The 12,693-nt window shown below is 47.0% G+C and overlaps 5 protein-coding genes across 5 annotated transcripts; 2 read left to right on the forward strand and 3 right to left on the reverse strand.

Annotated features, from left to right (window-relative positions):
- Positions 1 to 1,739: 1,739 nt before the first annotated feature.
- Positions 1,740 to 6,264, reverse strand: FTJAE_12947 (alpha beta-hydrolase; the record flags this gene model as incomplete). The annotated part of the gene is made up of 5 exons (XM_037346039.1): positions 1,740 to 2,918; positions 3,295 to 3,432; positions 4,355 to 4,415; positions 4,471 to 5,961; positions 6,068 to 6,264. The coding sequence occupies 5 exons, from the start codon at positions 6,262 to 6,264 to the stop codon at positions 1,740 to 1,742; spliced, it is 3,066 nt and encodes a 1,021-aa protein (XP_037200018.1).
- Positions 6,265 to 6,685: 421 nt separating this feature from the next.
- On the forward strand, positions 6,686 to 7,666 carry FTJAE_12948 (2-dehydropantoate 2-reductase; the record flags this gene model as incomplete). Its single annotated transcript, XM_037346040.1, has 1 exon — positions 6,686 to 7,666. One exon carries the CDS (start codon positions 6,686 to 6,688, stop codon positions 7,664 to 7,666), a length of 981 nt encoding a protein of 326 aa, XP_037200019.1.
- Positions 7,667 to 7,813: 147 nt separating this feature from the next.
- On the reverse strand, positions 7,814 to 9,520 carry FTJAE_12949 (uncharacterized protein; the record flags this gene model as incomplete). The annotated part of the gene is made up of 6 exons (XM_037346041.1): positions 7,814 to 8,121; positions 8,173 to 8,294; positions 8,349 to 8,465; positions 8,517 to 8,546; positions 8,598 to 9,318; positions 9,379 to 9,520. The coding sequence occupies 6 exons, from the start codon at positions 9,518 to 9,520 to the stop codon at positions 7,814 to 7,816; spliced, it is 1,440 nt and encodes a 479-aa protein (XP_037200020.1).
- A 381-nt stretch (positions 9,521 to 9,901) lies between these two features.
- On the forward strand, positions 9,902 to 10,406 carry FTJAE_12950 (uncharacterized protein; the record flags this gene model as incomplete). The annotated part of the gene is made up of 2 exons (XM_037346043.1): positions 9,902 to 10,273; positions 10,326 to 10,406. The coding sequence occupies 2 exons, from the start codon at positions 9,902 to 9,904 to the stop codon at positions 10,404 to 10,406; spliced, it is 453 nt and encodes a 150-aa protein (XP_037200021.1).
- A 259-nt stretch (positions 10,407 to 10,665) lies between these two features.
- Positions 10,666 to 11,640, reverse strand: FTJAE_12951 (dioxygenase; the record flags this gene model as incomplete). The annotated part of the gene is made up of 3 exons (XM_037346044.1): positions 10,666 to 11,382; positions 11,438 to 11,568; positions 11,625 to 11,640. 3 exons carry the CDS (start codon positions 11,638 to 11,640, stop codon positions 10,666 to 10,668), a joined length of 864 nt encoding a protein of 287 aa, XP_037200022.1.
- Positions 11,641 to 12,693: the final 1,053 nt, after the last annotated feature.

The raw sequence follows: 12,693 nt of genomic DNA on the forward strand, positions 1-12,693 counted from the left end.
ATACTATTAACTATTAAGAGACATAAGTTTAAGTATTACACAGCCTAAAGCCTTATATACTCTATAAATATAAAATTAATATAGATTAATTCCTCTATTTAAAACTATAAATTATTATATTACTATAGAAACTTAAAAAGAAATATAACTAATAATTTAATTTTATATATTCTTTACATATATACGTAAGAGAAGTATAAAATAGAATAGTATTAATACTACTTTATATTTAAGATTAATAGAGCTAAATAGTTTAAGGCAGTTAATATTCTATAAGTTAAAGCCTGCTATACTGTTAGTATATATATAAGAGTCTAAGAAAGAAGGATAGGGTTAATGAATGCTTTAAGCATTAATAGTCTGAATATACCCTATAGACCTATAGAGCCTTATGTGGCTTCCTTGGCATTTTATTCGATGATAACCGCTCCCGCTGTAGCTCAAAACCTTTCGCTTACGGATTACAGTACAATGATGGATGCTATGCCCAGGGATTAAGATCTCCTCCTCCAGGGAGAGACTCATCAACCTCGATTACCCCAACGGCTGGCAAAGGTTCATTTCGTTCGGCACTTACAAGGCTTATCTTGACGCCAGTACGCCTGGCCATGAGGTACGAATCTGCATTTCCCTCCAGTCCCTAGCGTGACGGCCATCAGCATACAAAGCTCACATAAAGACAGCTCAAACACCTTATTAGACTCACTCACGAGCACCAACGTCCCGACCGAGACCAATACATCTGTGTCTTAACGGATCGAGTCGACGAAGGCAGCCTGGACCAGTTCACCATTAATGAAGGGGCCGACATTCACATGCCATTTGATTACAATTCCATCATGCTCTACAACACTAAGGCTTTCGTAAAGTCCAATTTATAGACCCCAATTAGTACGGATATAAGTCTCAAGCATACTAAGGAGACAATTATAAAGAAGGAGATTAACCCTTAGGACTCACCTACAGCTAACGACTTCAAGGCAGTTAATAACACTTATAAGTGTAAAGAATACTATATGCACGTGATTCCTAAGTGCCTTTTAAGGTCTATTCCAGCGAGTAAGGACTTCTTATCCTATAGCTTCATCCTGGATAAGTATACTGAGGCATACATATGGGACAACAGCTACAGCTACATCGATGTATACCAGAATTGCCGCTCTAACACAGCTGGCCAGGATACAGATAATTAGGGATTCACGCCCCCAAATAGCTGGGGCCCCTACGTACTATATAAGGTTACTACCGACCGCTGCAAGAAGTATTTTGACCGCCACGCCAGCCGCTATAAGGTTGCTCTCTGTAAGGGTGACAACGAGGACGCTTAAGACATTAAGTGTGGTCTGTACCGCGTCTGCCCTTTTGATGGTAACGGCAGCCAGGTCGACAGCAAGGCTATCAACGTCGTGGATAACAACCTTTGGATTTGTTATCCCTACTGAGCAATTTTGGCGAGGTCAAATAGATCAACCTAGGCCTCCGCCCCGGGCGAGCGGCCGAGCTTTCTGCTTAAATGGTTATATAACAAGAAAAGTGGCTAAAGTCTACTCTACATTGAGCTGTGATGTGAGGCAGTAAAAGCCTTTAGGAATCCTCAGTTTAATGCTATCTATAATGGTAAGAGTAGTTATAGTACTATATATAACGCTTAAGAGAATAATCAACTTCTGCCTTATTATAAAAGTGTACCAGATATAAATATAGGTAATAGAAATGTTATCCAAATATAGTTTAACTATCTACTGGTCAACTACAAACCCATCTTTATGAGGTCTCATTGAGATGGGCTGTTGCAATGCTGGACGCAAAGTCTGAGCATTGTCAAGGAGATTCACACCCAATCCCGGGCCATTGGGAATGTCTACAAACCCTTCAACCACCTTTGGTACATAATCAACAATATCCGCACCCAGATGCTCTGCTGTTGATGTGAACACACCAGCTTCAAAACCTGTCGCATACTCCTGCACAGCAAAGTTGGGGATCGCAGCAGCAATCTGTAAGCACGCCGCAAGTCCAATCGGCGAGAGTGGGTTGTGAGGGACCACCTGGATATGATGGGCCTCAGCCATAGCAGCAACCTTCTTTGCGCCAGTGATTCCTCCACAGACCGCCACATCAATGCGAGCGTATTCAACAGCGTTTCTAGCAAAGAGAGCCTGAAATTCGTAGATGGTGCAGAAGCGTTCGCCCGTGGCAATTGGGACAGACAGGCGATCTGCAACACGGGCCATGGCGTCCGCATTCTCAGGTCTGATGGGATCCTCGACGAACATGGGCCGTGCATCCTCGATAGCGTTACAGAAAGTGACGGCCTCGGCTGGTGTGAGACGTCGATGGAGCTCAATCAACAGATCAACCTTATCACCGACGACTTCTCGCATGCGGCGGACATTGCTGATTGCGTCTTCCACCTTTTTGATGTGAGTCTTGAAGTAGACTTGGTCGTTACCCTCGTCCAGGAAAGGGTTGATGTGACCGAATGCGGTATACCCAAGATCCATTTTACGCTTGCATTCCTCCAGAACTTTGTCGATCGTCTTCTCGTAGATATGGCCGTAGACACGAGCCCTGGTTCTGCAGGGTCCGCCAAGGAGCTCGTAGATAGGCACGCCAAGCGTTTTTCCCTTAATGTCCCAGAGCGCAATGTCGATGCCCGAGATGGCAGCGTTGATAGCCAATCCCTGGAAGTAGCTGAAACGGTGCATGACATTCCAGTGATGTTCGATGTGAGCGGCCGGCTTTCCCACGAGATACTCAGCGAATCGCTCCACCACCGTGGCAGAGGCGGCAATATGCCCCCAGATGCCGCATTCTCCAAATCCAATAATGCCGCAATTCGTCTCAATTCGGACAAACATGAATTGCCCGACGTGGAGAGGGACGATGGACTTGATAAGCTGTTCGGAGGACGACATCTAGATGCGTCAGCAGAATTCGCTTAGTAGACAAAGGAAGCTCACTCTGCATGTGTTATGTTACTTGCTAGTTTCGGTAAATGGCAATGGATTATCACATGAGTATTATTGCAAGGTAGCCCAATGTTAAATCGTTTATGTTGCTCCTCGGTATTACTCCCTTGATGTCATGCGGAGGAAGTCTTCGGCTCCCCACAAACGAGGTCAGCATGGATAGCCAAGAACCCCACCACCGGCATTGACGCCCGTATGGACAGCAGCAGTCAAAGAACAGCGGCCGGTATCGGGATACAAGCAGTCGGGATGTCTAGAGAAGCCTGGCTACTCGAATTACAGAGCATTTGGGACCATACTTTGGTAAAAATCTCATTCGTACGCTGGTAAGTGCTTTGGCGAGATACGAGATCGAGATCGAAAGTCGTCCTTGAGTCTCAGGTCGCTGAACATCACGCGCCGGCTTCCGAGGTACAGCGTGACGCTTGCCGTCTCCTCGGCTGAATCGGGCCCTGATGATCTATCACCGAAGTCTTCCAGTCTGTGTTGCTGTTTCAGGTGGTAAATAATGCCGGTCGTGCTCTCACAGGCAAACAGGGCTGCATCGTGATATCAATAATATGAACAATACCTGTAAAACCAATATTATGTGCGCCATGCCTGTAGATCGCTGGAGGCTGAGACTTGGAGTTGATGGCGCGCTTATGGGGCTGGTGGTATCTGATGGACGGCACTAGCTTTCTGTCGTAGTGGATTCTGTCCCATTCAATTGGAAAAAGGCATTGTGCGACGTCTGGTACCCCTCTTTCTCCAGGAGGAAGTGTTGGGAATGAGGGTTTATCATTGGGCACGTTTGTTAAAGTTGAGGGGAAGCACTCGGTTGGTAGGGCCTAGCGACTCGGACGGAGTTTGCCGAGGAGTGTTTTCCCCAAGCTTTCCATAATACAGACATATTTGGTTACACCTTCAAAGTCATTAAGCCGAATGGGTAAACTGAGCTGTGCGAAAAGGGTTCGAAGGGAATACTGGTAGAGAGGACCTGTCCAGGACGTGCCGTGAGCACGCATTTCATTTCGGACACGGGCCAATCAAAGCATGATATTGTTTCCGCTTACCATATTGTGATAATTTGCCAGGCTGTGGTTGAAAAGCTTTTATTGCCGAATCATATTCCAAATGGGAGGTGATTTCTTGGCCGATAGCTACCTTGCGGTAAACTGATGTTGTTACGATACGAAGTCCAGCGGAAAGGATCTCCTGTTTGACAAGGCAACTATCACGTTCGAATTGACCTGTCTATAAGCTGTCTCTATCTTCAATAGATGGCTGATGATATCCGAGGGACTGTCTCTGCTCCTAAAAAACATCCCTTTGTATCTAGCCTACTCAGACCTATGCCAGGAACCCTACGCTTGTTTGGGAGGGATGATAGGTAGACTAACCCAGTTGGTGTAACGAGTATTAAAGTGAATATGGTTATCACCACCCATCACTTCAGGTACCCTAGGCAGGATTATATTAGCACAGTTTCCTCAATTTTCAAAGAAGAACAACTTACCGCTCGTCAGAAGAATGGGTGAAAAAGCCACATCCCTGAGTATCTCCACTACCAATCTCCAGCGCGAGCCACTCACCCGGTCGAACAATTACATTAGTGGGCCACAACTCGGCATCAACTGCGTAAACTTCGCCAGGCAGAACAGGTAGGACATCCGTGGATAAGTAATCACGGTGAGGACGGTCTTCACGGTGAAGGGGATGTTCCATGTTGACCTTGCGCAGACTGACCCTCTGCCATCCCTTGCACAGCGGAGCAGGATCGCCCATGAGACCTGTGTAATAAGCTTCCTCTCCGTCGGTTTTGTAGTGGCGAAGAGTGAAGAATAAGTCAATATCCTTGGGAATCGGCCCGCCAAGTTGTGCAGTAGCTGACACATTGACGTGGGCGACAATGTGGCCCGTGATCTCGGTGACTTTATCAAAGCGACCGCTCTTGAAAAGAATAAACTCAGGCTTCTCAACAGTACCCAACGCTTGATATGACAACCGAGCGCTGGGAGTTTGTAAAGGCGGTTCCGTCGTCAGCATTTGGTCTGCAGTCAGGTAGTACTTGGTAAACTCTGTCCGAGCAATCGGCCACTCGTGCTCGAATCTGCGAGGGTAAAGCTGTCCGGCTTTGAGGTTATCATAACCAATACTACTGTCCCGAAGAATAAGATTGACAGGTGGGATCTGACCAGTAGTCCAGCCTTCGTAGTCATCGCCCTTGAGGAATGCACTGAGAAAACTCTTTTGCACCTGAACCTCCTCATTAGAATAGAAAGGTAGGTCATGACGGCCGACGATCATGCGCAGGAACTTGTACTGCGAGGAAGCTTTCACAAAACCCTCGACATTGCCTCTCAGATGACAGCAGATGCTTCCCCAATTCCCGACTGAGAGAAGTGGTACCTCAATATCTTCACCATTGTATTCTCTTGAAGCGTAATACTCGTTATCGCGATAGCGGTTCACAGCATTCTCTTCGGCCTGATCTCGTCGATTCTTAGCAAGCTCCTCCTCGCTTAGATCACCCTCGATAGTGTCAGGCCCCCATCCTCTGTCAGCCTTTCCAGGGAGACCGTACTGGTTCGATTTGACGTTACGATTGAACCAGTTTTTGAGAAATTCGAGAGCCAGGATACCGCCGGGACGACATCGGTCGCGATAGTAATCAGCCATACCCTCATATGGAATGATACAAGCGAGACCTTTCGGGCGCCGTGCAGCTACCCTCCACTGGGAACCGGCAAAATAACTAATGCCCAAGAGCCCGACCTTTCCAGTACTCCAACGCTGCTCGGCCGACCATTCAATGACTCCGTAAAAGGCTTCTGAAGTAGACTTGGACATTGTGTCTAGAACACCAGGTGATTGGCCAGTGCCAATTTCATCAGCTCGAACCACAACATAGCCCTCATTAGTCCAGTATTGCGGATCCGGTGTTTCAAATGCTACCTGCGTGGATCGTTGTTCTGGGTTCATATCGTGGTATGAATGAGGAGAGAAGCTTGTGGTCGGGTCAGTATTCGGCGCTTTCTCATTTGGAAGTCGATGTGATGAGGAGGAGACGGAAATACCACGGGAAACTGGCAGCTGCCAAGCGTGGGACTCACATCTCATAAGGTACGTCCTTGCCGTAAGGTCCGTACGTCACAATAACAGGAGCCCTGTCTACATTCTTGGGTCGGTAGACATTCGCACGCACTAAAGCATTCAAGCTCTTGATGGGTACAGTTACATTCTTCTCAAAGATGTAAGGGTACGAATTTTTATCAACAGTCAGAAGATCGTCTCTAATCTTGTTAGGCATGGTTGCTGTTGTTTGCAGGTGCGTGGAATTGTCCCAAGGCGTTGAAGAAGGGATTGGAAAAAAACAAAGAAGGAAAGTGCATACAGCATGACTATGAGGGATGCTCTTTTACGTCTTTGCAGCGCTCAATTGACGCCTCATCCGCTCGGAATCTGGAAGGTTGTCTTTGTGGGGAGCCGGGCGGAAAGTCTATGCCCGGGGGTGCGCGGCCCCACGAAAGCTCGGAAGTATATCCCATGCAATTATTTATGCTACTGTAACTAATGTTGAGTAACACTACATCGCATTAACAATTCTGTGCTTTTCCCCTTTTCGCCTCCTATTTCGGCGCTTCAAGTCCCTGATAATCTACATTCCACGCTTCCTCATACGGCATTCACACGACTTTTGTACTTGCGCCGCACAGGCCGAGAACAAAAACATGGCCCGGGTCTTGATATTCGGAACTGGAAACATCGGAATATTGTATTCCTACGTCCTTTGGCGTGCCGGTGCATCCGTTGTTTGCATATGCCGGTCAAATTACGAGGATGCCAAAGAGAATGGCTTCACTATTTGGTCAACAGTAATAGGAGATAGGACCTTTCGCCCTCAGATTGTATCATCTATAGAAGATGCTATTGCAACTAGCGAGAAGCCGTTCGACTATCTCCTTGTATGTACCAAGGCCTTTCCAAACAGCAACCCCAGTCCTGCAATATTGGTTGCCTCGGTAGTAAAGCACAGTCCCGATGTTGCTGTCGTGCTCATTCAGAATGGCATCGGAATTGAACAGCCTTATCGAGATCTATTTCCAAATACTTGCATCATATCTGGTGTGACGTACTCGCCAACTACACAAGTTTCACCTACTGGTATTTGCCACACAGAGTCACTACGCTTGTGCATTGGAAGCTTTTCAGCACAGAGCCCTTTGGAAGATGATACATCCATCATTGCTAGTCTGGCAGATCTTTTGAAAGCTGGTGGAGCATCAGTCGAGGTGCACCCCAGCATTCAGATAGAAAGATGGAAGAAGCTAGTAGCCAATGCTGCGTGGAATCCCATCTGTGCTTTGTCCCAATGTCGAGATGTACAATTTCTGAGCACATCGCCCGTGGCAATGGACTGCGCCCAAGGGGTCATGAGAGAGGTAGTCGCAGTGGGAAATGCGGTGCTGGGGCCTGGATCTCTAGATGAAGCAGTCATCGAGCATCAACTTAAGCGGACCGCTGCACGGAAGTGGCCGGGCGTTGAACCGAGCATGATGGCGGACATCCTTTCAGGGAAGCAAGCAGAAGTTGCCGTGATTGTAGGAGAAGTTGTAGAGCTAGCGAGGAAACGTGGTGTTTCAGCTCCAAGGCTGGAGACGCTTTACTCGCTAATCGCAGCTTTAAATTGGCATAGACAGAAGGGTCAGTAAGAGTCCAGCTAATATAATCATCAGAATATACAATCGAAGGAGTCTGACAAAGGCTTATCCGATGTGCTGCGTCTATACTATGGAATATCACGAGGATAGTAGAAATGAGCCTCTATACAATCGTCATGCACTACTCAGCAGACTCTTTTAAGAGAATCGCGAACTAATCGCGGGATAGAGAGCCCTGAAACCACGAGTAATCGCATAAATAGCCCCTGGAGTGCCGACAAGTAGACCAATGCCTCCAATAATGATTCCACGCTCAAAGAAGCTCAACTTTAGCCCTGTCTCTCTTCGTTTGTCCATCTTTAGGACGGCCTTCTTAGGTAAGCTCCGCACCTGTGTTGACTCTTTCTTGATAGGTTCAAACTGCACTACAGGGTGATTGTTGGTGAAGTCACGAGGAGCGAAGGGCACGATGCTTGTTGCGTTCGGAGACTGGGGAATCCAGTTCACTAGCATCTCTGGTTAGATATCTTGTCTAAGGGAACAAGACATTCACTTACCAAGAGCCCAAGGCGGGATGGAATTGGCAATTGTGACTTGAGAACGTAGAAACCGAGAAAAGAAGCTAACCTCGGGGCCAGTTGAGAAAACATATACAGCTGGAGCGACCTTGTCGCCAATCCTGGAGGATGATCAGTACCTAGATGAAAGAAATAACGCCCTCACATGTACCTACAAAAGATTGAGCATGTCCAGAGTATGGCCAGTACTCGTCGTCGGCACTATCAGTATGGAATCTTTTGCGATACTGGTGTCTCGCAGTAATTCTTTCACAGAAGCGGCAGTTAATGGCCTAGATCAAGGGGTCAGCAGCTACTTGGCGATAGACTTTTTCACTACCCACGAAGGTGCAGGAGAAGTTATGGTAGGTGCCCTGATGAGAGCTGTTAGCTTAGTTAGCTAGATGTGAAAAGGTTTCACGTACTGATCGCGCGTCGATATCCGCAAAACATTGGACGCTGGCTTGGCTGAAGACTTGGTGGGCCGACGTGTTGTGAATCCCTTCTGGCGGTCCCGCAGATGTTCTTGTAAATCATCCAAGACAAACTCGTCGACAAAAACAATCTTCGGACCGCCAAATAGTTTGCCAGACTCGTTTTTCCAGAAAGCATTTCGAATTTGGACAGAGGCGGAATACAGATCAGCGCTTCGATCGACAATGGCAGCGACAAGTCCAGAGCCAGGCTGAAGCACACGAATGGCTGCATTGACTGACTGAAGCTGTCGAATAGCCTTGGGGTCATATGATGGCGGGACGACCACTGCATCGAAGCGGTTCCTCAGAAGCTTGTCGAGAGCAGAGGCCGGCACAGTTTGGACACCCTCATGGTCGACAGCTTGGCTGAGAATAGTACTGAGTGTCGAGGATGTCTTATCTGTTCTCTCGGGTTGCACGATGATACTCACACTGCCTGCTGCCAGGGCGCCGACCAGGGGGAGAAGCGTTGAGCCGAGAGGGTTCTGCCCGCTACCTATTATTAGTGTCAGGGACAAGGGCTGCTCTATGTGCTCGATTCTTGTCCCAGCTGAAAGCTTTTGTTCCACTTCCAGCTCGTCTGCCAGAGATATATCGGGATAGACAGCTTCTATAGCACCGAGAACTTGGTTAATGGCTTCTATGGCGACATCGTCTGTCCATTGGAGATCTAGTTGCAAGAAATCAGCTATGTTGATCCATCTGAGTTATGCAAACGAAGTATTATTACCTGTACGGACAGCTTCTCGAAGAACGTTAAAGTCGCGAACAAGAAGTTCATAGAGTGACAAGAGCTGCCTTTTACGGTTGATTGGATTCTCCAACACGTTAACAATGGAGGCTGTCAAAGCCACATCATAGTTGGCTGCCATGATCTGTAGTACTTTTGGGGTAGTGTGGAAAGTGATCAAAGAAGCTCCTTAGCAGGTCGGGGATACTGGAAGGTTAGTCAGTGCAGTGAGTGATAGCAATGGTAAAGTAAGGAAACCCGAGACGATAGTATTTACATTGTCTAGTCGGTACGATGTAGCCCGATGGAGCCGGTGGTCGTCAGGAAGGTTGTTGATATCCGGCTCCACAAATTGAGTTAACCAGGCCAGTTATAAACACCCGGTAATGTGGAACTTACATTCCGATGAAATGTGACTGAGGCCTTATACGTCATCTGGGTATGTCTCCAAATCCATCTCCAAATCCTCCTTTGTCGCTCTCTCCATCGTTAATCTTCACTAGTCACCAGATAACGCACCATCATGGCTTCAGCCACCACATCAACTCAAGAGCTGCATGTTGCACAACCGCAGCGTTTCCCCAGTGGAACGCTTCATTTAGCTTCTGACTACGGCCTCCACGTCACTAATGCTCAGGATGAGGAAACTAAAGCGTCGTCTGCTGCGTCTTCAACGCCTCGGACCTGGGACATCCAGCCGGCAGAGTTCGACAGGACCGTCAACGATCATCCATGGGACACGTCCGCACCACAGCGTGCGGATTGGACTGACGGGTGGCGAGAGATTCCACCAATTCGACCGCCCAACAGAGAGCTGGACCTTACTCTACGTGCCCAGAGCTTCCCATATAATGTCGGTGCGAGGGTGATGCTAACAGGCTGCTGGGCACAGTCCGTGAGTTTCAGAGTCAATGAGAACTTCAAGAAATGCCTAACAGTACGAATAGCTTGTTGCAAAGTTGTGGCTAAACACAGTTCAACGCATTGTGCCGTACTACGGCGACACGCCGATCGGGGGCAAATTTTGATGTATATGGAGATGTATGAAGGACGTACGTAGACGATCGATCATACACACATTGAGCCTTAACCAACTACTGAACCACCATATTCTCTGTTCTATGACCAATGTACATTAAAGCAATCATTCTTCATTCTTTGTAAGCTCGCTACTAGCCTCGCACACTGCTAATCTGGGCATCTGTATTCATACTTCAAGAACTGATTCAAATTTCATACCCTACACGCATCAATTTCCATAACCTCTGGATGTCTGGGTTGCCAACGTCACTCCCATTTACCAAGCTGATACTGCTGGCTCGCCAAGTTTCCAAGCTCCCAGTCTGCCTCACCCAGCTTCTCATTCTCACTATCCAGATCCTCGAGAGCACCTGCTGCCCCCGCGGCAAAAATATTTGCCACAAAGTGATCATCTGTTCCGTGTGCATCTCGGAATCGCGGATGCTTCATCAACCGTGCCAGTGCGCGTCGAAGATGCGGCCCTCGGTTGTTGAGCACAGCGTCTTCCATCAGCTGGCGGAACTGCATGGCCCAGTCCTCAGGCGGACGCTTCATAGCGAGGTTGTCCGTATATATCATAAGCTCCCACCAATGCGCCCGGTAGAGGTTATGAACAGTTCCTGCGCTGCCAATAATGAGGGTATCCTCATAGCGAAGAGGGCGTAACGCAGCGCCGACCTTACCGTGGAATTGAGGGTCGAAGAAACCGTTGCATGAAATCACTACTGTCGGAGGAGGCACGTGATTGGGAAACATGCGGATGAGCACGTTAAAACTGTCATGAATCCAATCCCACTTGTAGTTTGGCGTGGCTTTGATGCCCGCATCGCGAAGCATCTGGATGACACGCTCACCGCCTTCAATGTCGGCGGTGAGCTTGTAGGGAAGCCAACGAGCATCAGTGACACCTCCAACGGGATGTTTTTTGCCATTAGGATTCATGTTGACTTCCACGCCTTCACCGCCGCAGATCCAATGCGCGCCCTTTTGGTAAGAGTTAGAGCCTGTAAGTCTAGCATGTAGATATTGGTGGACTAACCATTATAACAATGCGCTTGACGCCGCGTTTCCGCGCCTCAGCTCCAACCTGCTCCCATATGACTCGGGAATTGCTGTCTTCACCGAGCATCATGGGCGTGCCATGGGAAAAGAGAAACACTGGCATTGGAACTGTTTGCTTGATTAGCAATAGCTAGCTTTGCTTTTGTATTTTGGGTCTTACTAACATTTGGAGACAGCCATGGTGATGATGTTTGCTCGAACCTTGAAACTTGCTAGGCAAGTCTCAACTCAAAATGCTATATTGAAAGCAACTCGTAGAGCTATTTGACAGAATCAACCGCATCGTTGGAGCTGACACGAGCCATAGAGTGCTTGATCCTTGTCTTACATCAGGTAGCGATTGGTTGGGCTTGTGTGGGGCCGAGCCGGTGTTGATAACTTGCTCAAGTTTGAGGGGTTGAATAGTGACGAGGCACAAGTCACAAGCACCGGCTCGTCGCTAATGAAGCTGAGAAGCTACAGGTCATTCGCAATACCAGAAGCTGCTTACGTGGCTTGCGCCCTCAAGAACCCTTACCCTCTAGATCGGTATTGCTTCAAGCTTTCAGAACTCCGGATTAGATCTGCATTATTTCCATCACCTTTCTCCACCACCGGCACCATGGGATTATGGTTTAACTTACCATCCATGACCATCATATACAGCACCCTTAACGGACTAGTCTTGTGGGGTACCGAAGCATTGTAGCGAAATTGGTCCTCTCAACGACATAACTGATGACAGCCAGGTAGACAGACAAACGGGGTGTTTGCCTATTGTCCAACAGTTGCAGCGTTCATTGTTCTATTGTTGCCCGCCTCGCATTGGTGCGATCATGCCGTTACCCCAAAGTTCATCCTATAGAGAAGGTCCCGATTTCGATTAGTGAGTGCCCGTCGGCTATGCAAGTAATACAATATCGATTGACGTATTCTTACAGTTTAGTAGGTTACTTTTATAATATCTATAATATAGCTGAATTCTCTTATAATGTTTCTTTATAAAGTTATTAAGTAATATAATTAAAAGTTTTATTTTTAAATAAATATTAATATTAAATTTAAAAAATAGTCTATTATATATTATATATATAAACTTAATATAAACTTTTAATTTTTATTTTAAATATTACTTTTCCTGTTAATATTATTATATTTACTTTTAGATTTAAAGCTAACTAATTATATACCTCTTTATATATATTTAATTAATAAAGTAATAACTCTTATTTAATCTAACTCTTAATAATTAAT

Source organism: Fusarium tjaetaba (genome assembly GCF_013396195.1).
Source record: "Fusarium tjaetaba strain NRRL 66243 chromosome Unknown NRRL66243_c0000371, whole genome shotgun sequence".
Taxonomy (NCBI): Eukaryota; Fungi; Ascomycota; class Sordariomycetes; order Hypocreales; family Nectriaceae; genus Fusarium; species Fusarium tjaetaba.